Consider the following 21,107-nt stretch of genomic DNA (forward strand, 5'->3'; position numbering starts at 1 on the left):
TCATCCCAGAGGCAGCATCGATCGGCTTCAGTTAGCAGCAGTAGCGAAGGAATCGCTCGATCGGGTTCAGTTAACAGCCATCGATCGATCGCTCGGGTTCAGTAACGCGTAGCCTGCAGTGCAATCGCTCGTGTTCAGTTAGAGCCCAACGCCTCGCTCGGGTTCAATTAGAGCCAACGCCTCGCACACACGCGCGTACGTGTACGAGAGAAACGCGCATCGCTCGGCCCCCGACCTCCCACCGTAACCGGGAACTCCCCGAAATTTTCCTCGCCCTCGCTTCTACCACGGTTTTTTTCGTCATGGACGGCCCAAAGAATATCATGTAGCTGCGTCTCCGGCCCGCCTAGGACGAAAAGCCCATTTTCTGTCATCATTTTTTGTCATAGAAGTAGGAGCCCACCACATCTATGAAGATACCGGGTTTTGTCACAATTATCGTCATAGAAGTGTTATATGTATGACGAAAAAAAATTTGTTCGGCCCAAAATGTCACGGATGTGTCTTTTTTTTGTAGTGAGGGCCACCGGTGGCCGGCGGCGACGGGGCGGCGGGAGGTACCTGCTGAAATGGAAACACCGTCTCATCAAAGTAAACGTGTCGGGAGGTGAATACACGATGTGAGACGGGATCGTAGCAGCGGTATCCTTTGGTGTTAGGTGGGTAGCCGAGGAAAATGCAAGCAACTGAGCGAGGTGCAAGCTTATGAGGCGCAGTGGTGGCGAGGCTAGGATAACAGAGACAACCAAAGATGCGAAGGCCATCATAAGATGCGGGCGCACCAAAGAGGAGATGGTGATGGGCATAGTTCCAGCGTGGGCGACACGGGCGGATGTTAATGAGGGTGGCGGTGGCGAGAGCGTCCGCCCAAAACCGGGGATGCACGTTAGAGTGAAAGAGTAACGTGCGGACGCAGTCATTAAAAGTGCGAAGGACCGCTCGGCACGACCATTTTGTTGGGACGTGTAGGGGCAAGTGAGGCGGAAGATAGTGCCGTGGGAGGCTAGAAGGTTACGAACAGCGGCGTTGTCAAACTCTTTTCCATTGTCAGTTTGTAAAGCAAGGATAGGATGACCGAACTGTGTGGTGACATAGGAATAAAATGCGGTGAGTGTGGCAAGAGCATCGGACTTGCGACGAAGAGGAAATGTCCACACATAATGAGAGAAATCATCTAAGATCACCAAATAGTATAGGTAGCCCGTGTTGCTTGCAACCGGGGATGTCCAAACATCACTATGCAATAACTAAAACGGAAAAGTGGAAATAGTGGTAGATGCGCTAAAGGGAAGACGAACCTGCTTGCCAAGACGACAAGCCTCACAAGTATGGTCGTCTATCTTATTGCATGAGAATGAAAAACTCTTAAGTATTTGACGCAGAGCGGTGGAGTTCGGGTGTCCCAAACGAGCATGCCAAAGGTCGACACCTGCGGCGAGGGCGACTGGGGTGGTGGAGGCGGTGGTGGAGGAGTGCACCGGATAGAGCTCGTCAGGACTATCGCAACGGTGAAGGACCATCCGAGTACGGGCGTCCTTCACAGAAAAACCGACATCATCAAATTCAATGGTAATGGGATTCTCACGGGCAAGACGACGAACAGATACAAGGTTCGTAACTAAATCAGGAGACACAAGAATACCAGACATAGTGATAGGTGTAGATGTGGAAGGAAACGAAGCACGACCAACATGTGTAATAGGTAAAGAAGAACCGTTGCCAACGGTGATGCAAGTAGGAGTATGAACCGGAGTGGAGGAGGTTAGAGTACCGAGACGAGATGTCATGTGGGCGGTGGCGCCCGAGTCCATGTACCAAGCGCCGCCGGGGATGGGGCCGAGTGCAGGGCGGCCAAGGAAGTAGTGTCCCATGACGGTGAGACCGGCAGCGAGGCGAAGCCGCCGTAGGGCTGAACCGGGGCGGGCGGAGTATGGCCGCCGGCCATCGGTATGGCGAGCAGAGCCGCAGAGGCGTCCGGCTGCATCTGGCCGAAGGGAGCAGAGGCGTCCGGCTGCATGAGGTCGAAGCGAGCGGACGCGCCCGGCTGCTGTAGGTGGGCAAAGGGGGCAAACACGCTCGCCTGCATGTGTACGTCAGGGGCTGACGCACCCGGCTGTATGTGCTGCGTGGGCATGACGGGCATGGTGTAGGAACCGTAGATGGAGGAGCCAAGGGAGGCCATAGCAGCGGGCCAGCGGCGGCTAGGGCAAGAAAAAGAAAACGACGGCGGCTAACAAAGTACACGGGCACGTATAAGCTAGCAAGCACCCAGGCACACAACTGGATGGATTCGGCGATCTGCTAGCGAGCACCCAGGCACACAGTTAGATGGATTTGACTAGCGATCTGGTTGACTAGCTAGCGATCGGGCTGGGTGAGAAGAAGTGCAGCGATGGCAGGAGGTGCGGCGGCTACGGAGGAAGGTGAGATGCGACGGCGGCAAGGAGTGCGGCGACGGCGCAAGGAGGATGGCGCGGCGACGGCAAGGACCTGCGGCGGCGGCGCGAGGAGGATGGCGCGGCGGCGGCAAGGACCTGCGGCGGCGGCAAGAACCGGCGGCGGCTAGAGGAGCGGAAGCTAGGGTTAGGATCGACGTGCTAAACTGATACCATGTAGAAGGGAAAGAATAGGCTGTGCAACACAATACGTTGATCGGTGCACCAGGCACGTATATATGAGTACAGAAGGGGGCCACAATCTCAACTATACAGAGGAACTAAGAGGTGGGCCCAAGACACAATATATTCAACAAGTGGATTTTCCAACCTGATAGTAGTACTATCTTCGTTCTAATTTATTGGTTCTTTAGTATTTTATTATATCCCAAATTTTGACCATGAATTTAATTAACAAAATGGTAATGCATGTCACAAAAATAATGTCACTGAAAACTATGTTCAAATATAAATTTAATGATATAATTTTTTATGACATGCATAAACATTTTGTTAGTTATAAATTTCTAATTAAATTTGGGCTCAAAATACAACTAGATCAATAGACCATAAGGAGGTTGTCACTGAAGAGATGACACCGAATCTTGACCTTAGTCCGACGCGTCATGCTCATCCGGCCCGTCACTCGCCTTATCCACATCGTCCGGGGCCAATCACGACCTCCCTCTTGTCAGTGACGCCAACTTGGCCAGCCACAGAAGATCCCAAACCACCTCCCCGAGCAAAGCAAAACCCTAACTCCCACGGCCTGATCCGACTCCCACCGACCACACATCTATTGCCCCTAAAATATTCAACATCCCACCGACAAGTGGGCCCAAAGTACTCCACGCCCCACATGTCAGCAGCAGCTATGTGCTTAACCCGTGTGCGCGAAGTGAGCCACGAGCGGCCGAACCGCGGACTGCCACGTGGGGATGGGATAGGGATCCGCGGCCCAAACCAGTGGGCCTCGAAACCGGTGAGCCCACCCAACAGCCCCTCATGCAGTCTCAATGACACGTGGGCTCGGGCACGGTGGGTCCCACGAGGTCGAAGAGCGTGTCTGGTGCAGGCGACGTGTCCCGGAACCCACGCCGCCTTCCATATAAAACCCCCTATCCATCCCTCTCTCCCTCGGCTCAGTCTCGTCTCCTCCAGGAGGAAAACCAAAAGCGAAAGGGAAGGGGAGGAAAAAAAAAAGTCAGTACCATACCACTCGCTCGCTCGCTCCGCAGCCGCGGCGCACGCACGCAAATCTCGCGCACGGGTTTGGGGGGCGCTCGATCCGCGGAGGAAACCCTAGGTACGTACTATGTCTGGATAGGGTGTCGGCTCCCGCCGTGCTCGCTGCCTGCGCGCGGCGGCCCCCCGTCTCCCCCGCTCCAGTTCGTTCCCCATTTCGGTGCGAGGCGACGCTGATTTAGTTTGGTTTTTTTGGTTGGTGCTGTAATTGTCGCCGCAGGGCGGTGGATTCGGGATGGCGTCGCCGAGGAACGATGGGGGGTTCCTGACGCAGGAGCAGCGGGAGAAGCTGCGGATCGCGGTGCAGAACGCCGAGACGCTCTCGCTCACGTCGCCGCGCTCGCCCACGGGGAGCACCACCTCCGCGCTGCTGCAGCAGTACGAGCTGCACCAGCAGCAGGTGCGCGCCGCTGCCGCCGCCGCGAGGGGAGGCGGAGGCGGGGGCGGGGGCGGAGCTGGGGCGAGGCACGCGCGACGCTCGCATTCCGGGAAGGCCGTCAAGCTTAAGAAAGGTGAGGCGGCGCTCGATCTGTTTGTGCCCTGTGTAATTAATAGCTTCCCTGTTGTTATGGGGCTGGTTTTAGAGCTTGGCGTGCTTGATTAGGACGCAATGTTGCTGTGCTGCTATTATTACCGCCTCAGTGGACTGCGTAGCCTGTTGTTCATGCCTCATGTGGAGTCGATCTAGTTTAGGGTTCTGGGAATGCAGGTTTAGCAGCTGAGTTGATCTTGCTGTTGATGTTTATTTGGAAGCTATGCTTGTAGTTCTCCTATGCTCATGCTGCTAGTTTTTGCGTCTCATTGAGGTGGGGCTCTCATTATATGGAGGTAGCACATTGTGGCCTATACATCATACAGCGCTGACAAAATTTTATCAGGGGGTCATCAATTGTTTGACTGTTCACTAGTTTGCCGATTTCGATTTGTTGCAGTAGGTTGGTAAGTTGATAACCATTGCATTTTGATGGCATAAACCTGCTGTTGGTGGCGCGGGTTAGCTTTGCATGCATGAATCGGTTTAGCGGTTCAGTGTGCGTGTTAATTTGTGCTCCCGACTCCTGAGCTGCCTAAAGGGGATTGGTTTTGTCGGTTCCGTGTGCGTGTTAATTTGTGCTCCTGACTCCTGAGCTGCCTAAAGGGGATTGGTTTTGTCGGGTAATGGCAATTACAATCTGGCCGTGTAGCATTCTTCTATGTTGGTTGAATTGATCACCAGTATTCTGGTTGCATCTGTTACCCTTTAGGAATTTTTTTTGTTGCTCTCTGCTTTTTTGATCCATAGGTGTACTCAGATCCCAGGATCTGATATATGGTACTGTGAAGTCGTCCGTCTGAGTATATTATCTACCTGTTCCTGATAAGAAGCTTTCAGTTAGTTGATACCACTGACTTTTCCTGTGTGGGCAAGACAACCATCTTTTACAGGACATTTGCTAAGACAGAGCACTTCAGATTCCTTCTACTTGTAACATGTGCCATGAGCTGACTGTGATGGTTGCCGTCTATATTGTCGAGTGAATTGTTCCCCACTCGTTCATCATATTGTATGATGAGCAGTTGGCCATCTCTTGTTCTGTTGGGATATGGTCTGTTTGTATTCCTCTAATTGTTTTAGCTCACAATTCTAGCCGATGGAAGTTGGTCAACATCTATGTGTATGTATGCATGTCCTATATATGATTATACTAGATCCTGCTGATTAGTATTCCACTTTTTATGTTAGCTGTCTGTACTGTTTTTCGTTATTTTCGTAATAACTGGAAAACTCATTTGGTATCCTTATTGTTATTACTTCTAGCTGTTATTGGAACCTAGTTTTTTATAGAACTAGTAAATGCGTACGTGCAATGCATGTTGATATTTGGCAAAATATTAATTCTACCTTGATTTAGGATTGGAGTATCACCAAAGAGCTAGCTATGGACAGGGGTGCGTGGAAGCTTGCTATCCATGTGCCAGAGCCATGAGTTGGTTGCGAGATCTTATGGGTTTCACCTCTAGCCTACCCCAACTTGTTTGGGACTAAAGGCTTTGTTGTTGTTGTTGTTGTTGATTTAGGTAGAATATTAATTGCATGCCAATTATGTGATTAGTGTTGATACTGATATTTGGTATGATATTATTTGCACGCTAAACATGTTGAGTGCTCGCCATTGGAGCAATCTAGGTCGTTGGATTGACATGGTTTGATGGCCGGGATAAATTGGATCCGCCGCTTTGGGTCCTTTTATATTGGTATAGATATAGTGTATTGCAGCATGTTGCAATGCAGGCTTCTCTCTTTCTGGTAGCAATTGATTATGTGTTTTTGTTAAGAAGCTGTGCATCGTGGTTTGTTTCCCTTTCCTATTTGAAATTTTCACTCTGTGTTTCATTAGAAAAGGAGGTTGTCATTCTGGGCTTATAGTTACTGGTCCTTTGTTTTCTTGCTTGTTTAGCTTCCATTTATTTCCTGTACACATTGGGCGTGGAGTATTTGGGATCTTCAATGAAGTGTATATTGTACTACCTGGACTCACCCTGAACGCATATGGTTAGATTTTACAATTAAAACTGCCGAGGCATTGACTTCAGTTGCTATTACCAGAGACTAGCTGTCAGGGATACTTTCTTGAGCCTTTCTTTTCTTGTCCCTGCTATTGTAGCATAAAAATCTAAAATGGGTCCATCTATTCATTACACCATGTAGTTGCTGTGTGGCCTAGTATAGAATGCAAATGTGCAATTTCTTGAGTTTAAATCTGTACTATATGTGTGTTATTTTGTTAAAAAAAAACTCTGTCATGTGATTACGTTACATGACAGTATGATGTTCAGTTTATGATTCTTCCACGATAGAAACAGTGATTACCCATTCACAATCCAAGTCTAATACATTGTGGGGTCCTTGAGTTTGGGGAATTCTTGAATATCGCTATAGGTTCTATCAACTAATTGCACGTCGAAAAATGGCTGTGTTTTCCAGTGTCTCATGGTCTATTAGTTCTCATTTCTACTTTTGTAATATAGAAAATTGCTAAAATGTCTGATTTGTTGATCTTCTGTACTACAGATGGTGCTGGTGGCAAAGGCACCTGGGGAAGACTTATCGACGCTGATACAGCCACATTCCTTGACCGAAATGATCCAAACTATGATAGCGATGAGGTAATACTTCATGGTCTTGACCTGTATACTCCAGTCATTTTTTCATGCAATGCTGAACCGTTTGATTTTTTCAAGTCACAAGAAACTGGTAAATATAATATTCAGCTTTGTCTAAATATGTTGTTAACTTGTTATGTGGTTAATACTCAGTACTCAACCTAACTTTGGACACTCATCGTGCTGTGTTTTGTTAATCAGGAACCATATGAATTAATTGAAGCCCCTGCTACAACCCCACTAGAGGACTACAAGAAATCTCTTGTCACAATCATTGAGGAATATTTCAGCACTGGTGATGTTAAGCAGACAGGTTCTGATCTTAAAGAGCTGGGTTATGATGACTTCCACCGCTACTTTGTCAAGAAGCTTGTTTCCATGGCAATGGACAGACATGACAAGGAGAAAGAGATGGTATCAGTGCTGTTATCATCTCTGTATGGTGATGGGCTCAGTTCAACTCAAATCAAACTAGGGTTTGTGATGCTGCTACAGGCTGTTGATGATTTGGCTGTTGACATACCTGATGCAGTTGATGTTCTTGCTCTTTTCATTGCACGAGCAGTTGTAGATGACATTCTTCCACCTGCTTTTCTCAACAAGGCAAAAGGAAGCCTGACAGAGTCTTCAAAGGGCTTGCAAGTTTTACAAATTGCAGCAAAGAGCTATCTTTCAGCACCCCACCATGCAGAGTTACTTGAGCGACGATGGGGTGGTTCAACTCACATCACAGTGGAGGAGGTAAAGAGGAGGATTACTGATCTTCTAAAGGAATATATCAAGAATGGTGATACAGCTGAGGCGTGTAGGTGCATAAGAGAGTTGGCCGTGCCATTTTTCCACCATGAGGTCGTGAAACGAGCTGTCACTCTTGGAATGGAAAGTCCAGCTGCAGAAACCCTTATTGTCAAGCTTCTGAAGGAGGCATCTGAAGAAGGTTTGATAAGCTCTAGTCAGATGGTGAAGGGTTTCTCCCGTATTGTTGAGAGTCTTGATGATCTCTCCCTTGATATACCATCAGCAAAATCTCAATTCCAGACATTGGTATCGAAAGCAGTTTCCGAGGGTTGGCTTGACTCTTCGTATGAATCTTCAGGTGCCAACGGCAGTGTCCAAGATGATGACCATGAGAAGCTGAGGAGGTACAAGAGGGAGGCTGTGTCTATGATACATGAGTACTTCCTTTCTGATGATATACCAGAGCTTATTCGCACACTCAAAGAACTTGGTTTACCAGAGTACAACCCGGTCTTTATCAAGAAACTGATAACAATTGCCATGGATCGCAAGAACAGGGAGAAAGAGATGGCATCAGTTCTCCTATCCTCATTAAGCATGGAGCTATTCTCCAGTGAAGACATCGTCAAGGGATTCATAATGCTTCTTGAATCTGCAGAAGATACTGCACTGGACATATTGGATGCCTCAGATGAGCTGGGACTGTTCCTAGCGAGGGCAGTGATCGATGATGTGCTTGCGCCTCTGAACTTAGATGAGATTGGCAGCATCCTTCCACCAAAGTGCAGTGGGGCTGAAACATTGAACATGGCACGCTCACTTGCCTCGGCACGCCACGCAGGAGAGAGGCTACTGAGATGCTGGGGTGGCGGGACAGGATGGGCCGTGGAGGACGCCAAGGACAAGATTACAAAGCTCCTGGAGGAGTACGAGAGCGGAGGCGATGTAGGAGAAGCATGCAAGTGCATCCGTGAGATGGGCATGCCTTTCTTCAATCACGAGGTGGTCAAGAAGGCGCTCGTCATGGCAATGGAGAAGAAGAAAGAGTGCACGCTTTCTCTGCTGCACGAGTGCTTTGGCGAAGGGATCATAACCATCAACCAGATGACCAAGGGGTTCTCCAGGGTCCGGGACGGGCTTGACGATCTGGCTCTCGACATACCCGATGCCAGGGAGAAGTTCCTCTCCTATGTGGAGCATGGGAAGAAGAACGGATGGCTTGTACCCTCTTTCGGCGTTGCTGCTTCGACTTGAACCGATGACCGAGCGAGCAGGAAGCATCAAGCTGGACCGCGAAGGCGCAGGCTGCCGTAGTGTGGTGCAGCCCACCTAAGTTGGTGTGCATTTGCGTTTGCGTTTCTGATGCACGTCCCTGGACTTGCGTCGTAGGTAGGTCACGAGCCCCTCTTGCTTGTGGTGGTGGCTCATGTCTAGATCTTTGCATCTCTGGACATACCCTTTGCTGTTCTTGCTGTGTTCCGTTTCAACTTCTTCATAGACATTTTTCTTGTTACATCAAGTAGAACAGAGGAGAAAAAATAACTTCATGTAAAAGTTTTTACTATGCCTCTGCGTCCCCTGCATTGACGACTTGTGATTTGGAAAGCATCATGCCGAAAGTAACTTTAGTAGCGACTTGCGTCACATCTGAATTGACAGTTTTCCTATGGCTGTCATCCTATGAGATAATTGCATCTATAGTCCTCGTAGTCGCTGGCGACGTCGAACTTAGTCCTGGAACTTGCGTTTGTACGAGGTGACACGGGCCAGCAGTGCGACTTGCGTCACATCTGAATCGACAGTTTTCCTATGGCTGTCATCCTATGGGATTTGAACCCGCGAACAGTGGCACATTGTTGCGCGAGCAAACCACCAGAACAAGCACATGACCTTGTATGTAGGAGGATGCACAATATATTATACGTATGTTTTTCTCTTTTAGAAAAATCATGAATTTATAAAATGTTCATGAGTTTTTTAAAAGAACGTTCATCGATTCAAAAAATGTTCAAGATTCAAAAATAAAGGTTCGTGTCTACAAAACAATGTCCACGAATTTATAAAAAATATTCAAAACAATGTATGGCAAGGTAAAAAAACCAATCTTTTTAAAAAAAGTTCACTGTTTTAAAAAAATATTCATGAATTCAAAACATGTTCATCACAAACAAAAACTGTTTTTTAATATAAAAATTTGTTCCCAAATTTCAATAAATGTTCGCCTACGCATAAAAACTTGTTGACGAGTTCTAAAATAATGTACGCAATTTCAAAAAATGTTAATGAATTCAAAAAATATTCACGGATTTGTAAAAAAATATGATTTGAAAAATAATCGCATTTTCAAACCATAGTATTACGGAGACGTATGCAATGTGTAGAGCCAGGACCGTTGTTTCAACCTCAGGGACCGTATTGATCACGTATTTTCATGTATCAGGACCGTATTGAAGCAATACGCAAGTTTCAGGACCAAGTTAGACGTCGCCAGCAACTACAAGAACTATAGATGCAATTATCTCGAAATGCTATGGATATAGTTTCGCTCTCTGTAACATTATAAATAAATTTGAGAACGTTTGGTCTTGCCTCCCGGATTTCAATGGATTGGTCCGGAGGCCTTTGGATTGAGCCAAATGCTGAACTGTGTCAGAACCTCTTCACCTCTTCCATAAGCTCAAGCGCACGGGTACCTGGCAAAGTGGAGTAGAGGCCATTTCTCAAAGGCAAAGCTGCACATACACGATAACTTCATGTACGCAGAAACTTTGCCAGACGCCTGCACAGAAATAAAAGACAACACCTGCTCTTCAAGTTGGATATTCACAAAAGGCAACACTTGCTCTTCAAGTTGGACATCCACAAGACGTTTGACTGTGTTAGATGGGATTACATCCTTGATCACTTTAGTGGAGGTGGTTCCCTAGTCGGTTCAGGGACTGGATCACTGCCTTGCTAGCCATATCTTGATCAGGGTCCTCAATGGGATATCCGTCCTCCACCCCCATCCCCCACATCCTGCATGGGAGGGGGTTGCGGCAAGGTGAACCATGTCACCATTTCTCTTTGTTATTGCCGTCGACCCCCCTACAACAAATCATGGATGTGTTTACTAAGCACAAGATTGGTGGAAGAGGGGCCACCTTCCGCACCTCACTTTATGCCGAGGACACCTCTATTTTTATTGCCCTCATCAAGCAGGATGTCCATAATCTGGCAACCATTTTGGGCTCTTTTGGTGAGGTGACTGGTCTTTCCACCAACTTAAGAGAGCTCTATGGTTCCTATTTGCTGCGGCAACCCCAACCTTGACGACATCCTACAAAACTTACATACGAGCTTCTTTCCCAATCAAATATCTTGGTCTACCACTCAGCTCAAGAGAGTGGATTTCCAACCGCTCGAGGATAAAATGTGGCAAAGCTCCCTCCATGGCAGGGGAGAAATATCACTACTGTCGGATCTCGGGTTCCGGCAAAAACCCTCAAGGTTCGAACACTAGGGTGCGCACGAAGATCTCCCCCTACCGATCCACGTCCCAGCTTCGCTAAGATCTCGAGGGCTAACTCGACGAACTCACAACACAAAGGACACAAGATTTATACTGTTTCGGGCCACCGTTGTGGTGTAATACCCTACTCCAGTGTGGTGGTGGATTGCCTCTTGGGCTGAGGATGAACAGTACACGGGGAAGAACGGCCTCCTGAGGTGAGGTGTTCTTGTGCTTGGCTAACTTTGTGGGTGAGGATTGCTCGAGATGAGATGGGATGCCTCTCAATGAGTTCGAGACCCGTTCCCTCCTACTATGGTGGCTAGTCCTATTTATAGAGGCCCTGGTCCTCTCCCCAAATATTGAGCATGGAGGGAGCCAACAACGGCCAATTTGAAAGGGGACAGCTAGTACAGCTTATCCTGACAAAAGCGATCTTCGCCTGCAAAAGGCTCTGGTGGTGACGCCGCCTCGGGCTCCATGGTGACCTCCGTCTTGCCGTCCTGCTGGTCTTGGTCTCGTTGCACTAATATGGAAACCTTTGCTCGACGCCTCGGTACTCTGCGCCTGCGCTTGCCTCCTTGGCACCAAAGAGAAAACAAGGACACTATGCGCGCTGGCGTCCGCCTGGCGCCCGCCTGATCTTGATCGTCATGGCTCACGTCATTGGAACCTCGCGAGGTTTGCCTTGCCTTGAACTCTCCGCCCCTCGCGAGCCAGCCTGGTGAGACCGCTCCCGAGGAGGTCTTGTGTCGTCCGCCTCGCGAGGCTTGGCCCCTTGCGAGGGTCTTGAATGCTTGCCGGTGAAGATGGGCCGTACGGGCCCGCTCGCAGAGCCACGCCGTGGGCCGCAGGCAGGCAAGTCTGGGGACCCCCGTTCCCGGAACGCCGACAGTAGCCCTCGGGCCCAAGGCGCGCTCGGGCTTGGCTTCGAGGCGAAGCCAAAGGTCAAGTGCGGAGCGCCGCGGGCCCCAATAGCCTGCGGCCTTGGTCGACGTGTGGCGGTTGATAGGACGTGGGCGCCTCCGCTTCCCCACGCTGCCTTGGCAACTGCCCGACTTGACAAGTCCATGCGACATGCAAGGAAAAACCATCATTACCTGTGATCATGGGGGCGCTGGTTGGCCTTCTCCTGCTATAAATGGGGAAGGGGGCGGAGCCCCCATCGCCCATCTCTTCCCATTCTGCTTGTTTCTCCCCCTTCGCTCCATCACCGACACCAATGGCGCCCATCCGAAGGTTTTCCGCGGCAGAGAAAGGGAAGACTCCCCTTGACGGGCCGGTGCCGCTCCCGCCGAAGAAGAGGGCGGTCCACCGCCGCGATGAGGCGACGATGCAGGTGGTGAAGAGGCCTTGGTGCGAGCGGTCTCCTCCCGGGTATCCGTTACCCCTGTACGCCCAAGCAGGGGGCTCAGGAGAGAGAAACGACGAGCGTCGGCGTGCGCTCCGTGGCCATGGTCGCCGTGCTGCGGTGGCGCGCGTTGCCGCCCCCATAATCCACGCCACAGACTCCTCGCGCGAGCTCGTGCTGTGGGCGGCGATGCCCCCGAACACTTGGATCCGCTTCCCTTCCTTCTTCTCAGCCGAGATGCTGCCGAGGGGGCCCCTCGAGCTTTGGCTGCAGCACGCTGGCAACTGGAGCGGAGGTTGAGGCCGTCTCCTCGGGGAAGATCTTCATGACCCGATGCTGGGGTGAGGTCGCCCGAGTGTGTCGTGCGGAGGGCGCCCTCGCGATCCACTTCGCGTACGACGGCGCCTCCACGCCGTTCTTCAAGGTATTCGACGCAGAAGGTCGCCGTCTGGAGTGTTGCCCCAAGTGGGGTCACCAGGCTGGCGCCGCAGCTTGGGCAGGGTCTGCTGCCCGCGTCACCAGCGGCTCCTCTGGAAGCAGTGGCGACACTTGGGAGTCCAGCGATTCTCCCAAGCTCTACGAGACCCCGGAGACGAGCGACGACAGCTACGTGCCCCCAAGCTCCCGCCGGGCCCAGAGCAGGGCTGCAGCGTCAGGCCGCCGCCGCCGATTTGGATGAGATTGGCGCCGGCCCCTGTCGGCCCACTGTTGATGATGGCGTCCTCCACAGGGGTACGTGTAGTTAGGATTCCCTAGGTTCTTGTCTTTTGTTTCCTGCGAGGAATCAAGAAATGCCCCGTGGGGGTGTGTAAAGGTTTTGTAATGTTTCCTGTCAATATTGTTCTTATTATGAACTTGCGCGGGCGCGAGTCCTGCTTCAGCTCGGTCTCCCTTTCCGACCTCGCGACGACTTGGCGCTCTACGCTGACAGGTCCCGGTCCCCAGGCAGGCTGCAGCCGTCGTTGGTATGCCAGGTCGCGTGCCGTGGTCAAGGCCAGGAGGTGAGCGGCCCGAGGTCCAGTAAGAGTTCCTGAGGCGCGATGCTCAGGAGGTACCCTTTAGCGCTCAAGCAGCCGTTGAGAGGTAAAAAAGGGGGTGACGTTGTTGCAGCAGGGCTGCAGTTAGTATGGTTCTTAGTCCTTAGCGATTTAGTCAACCCGGGCTCGGGACTTATCTTGACGGTCCGGAGGCGATTCCTCGTGATGCGCCGGATTCGTGCGTAGGCGTCCGAAGCATAGCTAAGCCAGGCCCATGCGAGCCTCCCCCTTTCTCCACGCTTCTCCTTCAGGCTCTACGTCCTCAGGTCCTGGCCCTCGAGCGAGGTCAGCCGCCGCTGGTATGCCAGGTCGCGTGCCGTGGTCAAGGCCAGGGGGTGGGGGCTGGAGAGCCAGTAAGAGCCCCTGAATCGCGATGCTCAAGAACCCCCCCTTTTAACGCGCAAGAGGATTGCATGGGAGAAGAGGGAGCTCGCAGTTCTGCCTGCTGTCCTCTTCAGGAGATTCATGCAAGCCAGCACAAGGAAAGACACAGTTTGCCATTGCGGTTGCCGGTCCGCCGCTGGTTGCTCCGTGAGGAGATGAAGGCACTGAGGGCCAGGTGAGGTGACGTGCGCGGGGCGTGCCGCGAGCCAGAGCTCGACCGCTCAGGTTTGTCGATGTTGCAGGGACGGGCCCGAGCACAAGCGTCATGCCAGCGGGAGTAGCCCCTGTGGTGGGTGAGAATCAAGCAGGTGATAGTCATAGGTAGATTAAGCATGGAAAGCAAACTGGCTTAGGTAAATGCAGGGAAGATACATGCCACTGGGTCAGACCCGAGTGGCTTGGGGATGATGCAACCCGAGGGGCGCCCCCAGCAAGGTAAGCTAAAGACATGAAAAGGGATACATGCCACAGGGACGGACCCACGTGGCCTGGGAATGATGCAGCCCGAGGGGCGCTCCCAGCTAAATAAACTTGGAAAATGTCACCTGATTCTGTTGATGAAGGAGAGTTGGTGCGGCTGAAGGTACGCGGCGAAGGGGTCGCTCCTCACGAGCCACCGGGGCCCTGAGCCTCGGGAGGCTCTGGGGGTCCAGGCGGTTCCTTGAGGACCGTCTTCATCTCCGTCAGGACGGCGTGGTGCCTGGCCTCCTGAGTCGCCAGGGCGCGCCGCAGGTTGCGCTGATAGGCGGACGCCACACTCGGCAAGCCAAAAGGCATGCGAACGTAGCTATGCGGTGGGCCCTCGCAGCGTCTCACGCGCGAAGGCCAGAAGGGCTCCTGAGATGCGGCTCTGTTGAGCCCTGGGATGTCGATGCAGACGCGCAGCCCGCCATCCTCGCCAGGATGAGGAGCTACGCTAGGTGGGTGGCAGTCGCCGCGCATGGCTCTTGCTTCTTGTAGTTCCTGAGTGGTCTTGGTGATGAACTCCTGAGCGTTGGGCGCTCCTTGTCTTGTGTCCTCCTGAGGGTGACGTGCCAGAAAGCACGCCTCCAGATGGTGCCCAAGCGCCTCCCTCATGATGTTGGCGAGGTCCGAGGCCCTCCAGAAGAGAGCCCCCGAGCCCTGCCCGAGAAGGGCGCCGCGCACGCTTTCCTATGCGATGGAGGGAGGTGCCCCAGGTGCAGGCGCCGATCCGGTTGTGCCGCCGCTTGAGGTGCCGCTTGCTTCAGGCCCTGCGTGGAGCAGCAGCTTATTCTTCTTGGGGGTGGCCTCAGGAGGGCGCTCGCCCTTGCTGTCGGGGTCGTCGATTGCTGCAGCTTGGAAGGCACGCTCGAGGGAGCACACCGCATCTCTTTCTTCGCACGGGACCGTGATGACTCCGCCGCTTCCTGGCATCTTGAGGACATTGTAGCCGTGATGGGTCACCGCCATAAACTTGGCCAGGGCTGGGTACCCGAGGATCGCATTGTATGGGAGACGGATGTGGGCGACGTCGAAGTCGATGAGCTTGGTGCGGTAGTTGTCACGCTGTCCGGAGGTGACGGGGAGGCGGACCTGCCCGATCGGGGTAGTGGAGCCGTCGGTCACTCCTGAGAACGGCTTTGTGGGCTGAAGCTGATCATACGACACTTGGAGGTTGTCGAACGTGTCGACGGACAGGACGTTGAGCCCTGCGCCGCCATCGATGAGGGTCTTGGTAACTTGCACGTTGCTGATGACTGGTGAACAAAGCATCGGGAGGGCGCCAGCGGTAGCCGCGCACTTGAGCTGATCTGCCGAGCTGAACATGATGGCGCAGTTGGACCATCTGAGCAGGCGCGTGGCCTCAAGCTTGGGGAGGACTGCATTCACCTCACGAGCAAACTGTTTGAAGATACGGTGTGAGGCTGGGGCCTGAGCTCCGCCCAAGATGCAGGCGATAGCACGCGGCTCCTGGAAGCCCCCAGCCCCCTCGTCTTGATGGTGGTCGTCATTCCTTCTTGGTGGTGGCGGTAGTGGAGGAAGACCGGCATTGCCCTGAGGACGATCCTCACGAGGCTGATCCTGCCATCGGTCCTCACGAGGCCGGTCGCGCCACTCCTGGAGCGGGCCATGGTCATCCCAACGTCCGCCACCACGTCCACCTCCTCGGCCGTAGCCCCGGTCGTTGCGCTCGGGGCATCGACCGAAGTGTCCTTCTCGGATGGCTCTGAGCTCTTGACATTCGCTGGTGTTGTGGCTATGTAGGTTATGGTAGGCGCAGAACGGTCGGTTGCTCTTGGATGACTCGGGCTGGTATCTGCCGCGCTTGGTGTCTGGCTCCGCCGCGAGCACGACCGCTCCCTTGCGCTTCACGTCCTTGACCTTGGCTTTCTTTTCCTCCGGGTCCGCAACCGGGAGCTCGAGGAGGGAGAGGCGCCCCTCCTCAGCTCTTGCGCACTTGGTCGCCAGGTTGAACAGCTCCAGAGACGTGCACAGCTCCTCGTGGATAGCGAGCTCCTCCTTCATCTTGACATCACGGATGCCATCAGAGAACACGGAGATGATGGCCTCGTCTGTCACCTTGGGGATCTTGAGGCGAACGTTGTTGAAGCGCTGGATGTACTTCTGGTGGGTCTCTCCTGGTTGCTGCTTGACATGGCGTAGGTCATCCGCGGCCGTTGGCGGTCGCGAGCGCCCAGGAAGTTGGCAATGAAACGGTTGGGCATCTCGTTCCAGGAGGAGATCGAGCCTGGAGGCAGGTTCAGGAGCCAGGAGCGGGCCCCGTCCTTGAGAGCCATGGGGAACCAGTTTGCCATGACTTTCTCGTCGCCGTTGGCCGCCTCGATGCTCAGCTCGTAGAGCTGCAGGAACTCCGCGGGGTCGGGGGTGCCGTCGTAGCGAGGAGGCAGATCCGGCTTGAACTTCCCGGCCAGGCAACGCTACGCATCTCAGGGGTGAAGGCGCGACAGCCTGCCGTGGTCACCGGGGCTCTGTGCTGGAGGAGAACTTGTCCTTGATGGGGTCCACGCACCGCCACCGCAGGCGGCATGCGGTCTTGCCGTGGTGGTGCAGGGAGCGCGGGGGCGTTTTCCCGTGGCCGAGGGACTTCTTGGCAGCTTCTTTCTTCTTGCGCGGGCACCGGACGCGGCAGGTCGTGCCGCGGGGCCACGCGCCTTGGCGCCAAGACTCCGTCTTGGGGCAGAGGTGGTGGAGGCGCTCCATGGGCCACGCCGCCCGCGGCTGGCGGAGGGCGAGGCAGCGAGAGGGACGGCACAGGGGAGCCCCCTGCGGCGCTGACAAGCTCGGCGATGCGGTCGAGCCAGTCCTTGTAGAGGTCGTTGACGGGGCGGTAGCACAGGAACTCGCGCGCCATGCGCAGCGCGGCCTGCGCATCCACGGGAGCGCGACTAGCGTGGGATGACGAACCGGCCGGGGTCAGCGATGGAGTGGCGGTGCAGCCGTCCCGCCGCACCGAGGGGTGCAGCGAGGATGCTTGCTGCTCGTTCCCCGCCGGGACGGTGGCGGCGTTGACGGCAGGCGACGAAGAACGACGGGGTGGCCCGCCGACGGGAGCCGTCTAAGCAACGCGGGCGGCGAGGGCAGCCCGGCGCTCAGCGCGAGCGCGGCGAGCGTCCGCCATGGAGACGACGAAGCAATGGGACGCAGAGCGACAGAAGGGAAGCTTCGGTGCACCCCTACCTGGCGCGCCAAATGTCGGATCTCGGGTTCCGGCAAAACCCTCAAGGTTCAAACACTGGGGTGCGCACGAAGATCTCCCCCTACCGATCCACGTCCTAGCTTCGCTAAGATCTCGAGGGCTAACTCGACGAACTCACAACACAAAGGACACAAGATTTATACTGGTTTGGGCCACCGTTGTGGTGTAATACCCTACTCCAGTGTGGTGGTGGTGATGGATTGCCTCTTGGGCTGAGGATGAATAGTATACGGGGAAGAACGGCCTCCTGAGGTGAGGTGTTCTTGTACTTGGCTAACTTGTGTGGGTGAGGATTGCTCGAGATGAGATGGGATGCCTCTCAATGAGTTCGAGACCCGTTCCCTCCTACTATGGTGGCTAGTCCTATTTATAGAGGCCCTGGTCCTCTCCCCAAATATTGAGCGGGGAGGGAGCCAACAACAGCCAATTTGAAAGGGGACAACTAGTACAGCTTATCCTGACAAAAGCGGTCTTCGCCTACAAAAGGCTCTGGTGGTGATGCCACCTCGGGCTCCATGGCGACATCCGTCTTGCCGTCCTGCTGGTCTTGGTCTCGTTGCACTGATATGGAAACCTTTGCTCGACGCCTCGGTACTCTGCGCCTGCGCTTGCCTCCTTGGCACCAAAGAGGAAACAAGGACACTGTGCGCGCCGGCGTCCGCCTGATCTTGATCGTCATGGCTCACGTCATTGGAACCTCGCGAGGTTTGCCTTGCCTTGAACTCTCCGCCCCTCGCGAGCCAGCCTGGTGAGACTGCTCCCGAGGAGGTCTTGTGTTGTCCGCCTCGCGAGGGTCTTGAATGCTTGCTGGTGAAGATGGGTCGTACGGGCTCGCTCGCAGAGCCACGCCGTGGGCCGCAGGCAGGCAAGTCTGGGGACTCGCGTTCGCAGAACGCCGACAACTACGATTTGTCGAACTACTACCTTGCAGGCAATATATCACATCACACCTCTAGTCGTCATTCCTAGAGTTGTCAATTCACCAAGAAGGCGGAGCGGGCCTTCCTTTGGTCAGCGGTGGACAAGACCTTGGGCACGAAATGCAAGGTGAATTGGGAAACTAGGTGCCGCCCCACCCACCTTGACGACCTCGAGAAATTTGCAAGGGCCTTGCCGTTTCTCTGACCATGGCTTGAGCAGAACAACCCAACCAAGTTGTGGATTGGCATGCATGCGCAACCCTTGTGACACCGTGTGCATGGAGTTTTTCTATGCCTACACCTGCATCACCATAGATAATGGGGTTAAGGTGCCTTTCTCGGACGCGCCATGGCTGGATGGGAAGAGGCCAAATGACATTGCCCCCTTGTCCATGAGGTCTGAAAGAGAAAGAAGTGGACTATTCGCCAGACCCTTACTGGGAATGCGTGGATTAAACAAATCAAGTTGACCGAGCATTATTTTTCATGGATCATCTTCTCGAGTACCCAGAGCTTTGGAGCATCCTCTCGCATGGTCAGCTTAATGATGGTTTGAAGGATGTCATTTCTTGGAAGTTCGCGACAAGTAGTATCTACTCGACCAAGCCTAGGTACAAGGCTCAATTCCATGGCGCCACCCTTACTTCAATGAACAAGACTGTCTGGAAGACTTGGGCCCCTCCGAAGGCCAATTTTATTGCTTGGTTAACCATTCAGAATAGGATTTGGACAATCATTCTGAAAGGATCGATATAGTTGACTAGAGGGGGGGGGTGAATAGGCAACTAATAATTTTTAGCTTTTCTTTACCAATTTAAACTTTGCATCAAAGTAGGTTGTCTAGATATGCAACTAGGTGAGCAACCTATATGATGCAACAACAACAAGTACACAAGCAAGCAAGGAATGTAACACAAGGTAAGCTTGCATGAATAAAGGGACGAGATAACCAAGAGTGAAGCCGGTGAAGACGAGGATGTGTTACCGAAGTTCCTTCCCTTTGAGAGGAAGTACGTCTCCGTTGGAGCGGTGTGGAGGCACAGTGCTCCCCAAGAAGCCACTAGGGCCACCGTATTCTCCTCACACCCTCACACAATGCGAGATGCCGTGATTCCACTATTGGTGCCCTTGGAGGCGGCGATCGAACCTTTACAAACAAGGTTGGGGCAATCTCCACAACTTAATTGGAGGCTCCCAGCGACACCACAAGCTTCACCACAATGGAATATGGCTCCGCGGTGACCTCAGCCATCTAGGGCGCTCAAACACCCAAGAGTAAGAAGATCCGCAAGGGATTAGTGGGGGGAATCAAATTTCTCTTGGTGGAAGTGTAGATCGGGGACACCTCAACCAATCCCTAGAAAATCAACAAGTTTGATTGGCTAGGGAGAGAGATCGGGCGAAAATGGAGCTTAGAGCAATAATGGAGCTTGGGGATGGAAGAGGTGGTCAACTCGGAGAAGAAGACTCCCCTTTTATAGTGATAGAACAAATCCAACCGTTATCCACTAACTCAGCCTGCGACGAGCGGTACTACCGCACCAGACAAGCGGTACTACCGCAAGGGCCTGCGGTACTACCGCTGGCGTGGCAGGAGCTAGACCAGCCCTATTGCGTTGAAGCAGAGAGCGGTAGAACCGTTGGCGCGGTACTACTGCAAGGCAGGGTTAGTCTAGGCCGGGAAAGCACGGACATATAAAAATACATCCGTGGCTACTTCCGTGAGTTTCGATCTGTCCAAAAATCTGACACGGTACTACCGCAAGCCTGGAGCGGTACTACCGCGTAGGGCGCGGATGTAAAAAATTACATCCGCCCCTACTTCCGCTCGTGCTGCTGTGTCTGGCCTGAGGCCACGGTACTACCGCGCCCATTGAGCGGTACTACCATGAGGACCTGCGGTACTACCTCGCCCATGGACGGTACTACCGCAAGGGCCTGCGGTACTACCGCTCCGAAGGGCGGTACTACCGCATGCCCCAATACAGCAACACTAGGAGTCCTTCATTTTGTAGAGACACGGAGAAACGGAGGATGCTCCAAAGAGCCAAAGGAAAGGTGGTGCAAAAAGGAACAGACGTGTACGTGATGATTCCACCCAAACATTTCCAAAGCGGACCCCCTCTTAATAGTACGGCTTTCCTACGACTCAAATCCACCGAAAGGAAACGTAGAGAAATGCCGTCTTCAATAGGCTTCGAGGGGCACCAAATCGTCTTGTGCCTAGACATGATATATCTGAAATGCTCAATGCACACGATTAGTCCGCAAAAGCATTGTCATCAATCACCAAAACTACTAAGGGATAAATATGCCCTTACACAATCGCCTGGCTAGGAGAGAATGAGAAAAACGTGCACTTTGACCCCTCAACAAGAGGGCCAATGAGACGTCCATGCATATTTTTTCCGGGTGTTGCTTCACCATGAGTGGTGTGGAGAATGCCCAAGGATTGGTTTGGTTTGGAATCCCCTGAGTTTATCAATGTGGGCGGGTGAGAGAAGCATCAAATCTTGGTGGACAAGAATGACAACCCCCAACAATGCAAACGAAAGACGATAGCCTCCCTAATCATGCTTGTCTACTGGACGCTCTCGAATGAGCGAAACACTCGTGTCTTCGAAAGAAATCAATGCTAACATGCTACATCCTAAAGCTTATAAAGCAGGAGGCTAAGATTTGGG

General features: G+C 53.0%; 1 protein-coding gene across 1 annotated transcript; it reads left to right on the forward strand.

Moving 5' to 3' along the window:
* Positions 1-3,568: 3,568 nt before the first annotated feature.
* Positions 3,569-9,126, forward strand: LOC123169343 (MA3 DOMAIN-CONTAINING TRANSLATION REGULATORY FACTOR 1). The gene is made up of 4 exons (XM_044587188.1): positions 3,569-3,741; positions 3,901-4,192; positions 6,733-6,827; positions 7,026-9,126. The coding sequence occupies exons 2-4, from the start codon at positions 3,916-3,918 to the stop codon at positions 8,814-8,816; spliced, it is 2,163 nt and encodes a 720-aa protein (XP_044443123.1). The 5' UTR covers positions 3,569-3,741; positions 3,901-3,915; the 3' UTR covers positions 8,817-9,126.
* The last annotated feature ends 11,981 nt before the right edge of the window (positions 9,127-21,107 follow it).

This window comes from Triticum aestivum, chromosome 7D (assembly GCF_018294505.1).
Source record: "Triticum aestivum cultivar Chinese Spring chromosome 7D, IWGSC CS RefSeq v2.1, whole genome shotgun sequence".
Taxonomy (NCBI): domain Eukaryota; kingdom Viridiplantae; phylum Streptophyta; class Magnoliopsida; order Poales; family Poaceae; genus Triticum; species Triticum aestivum.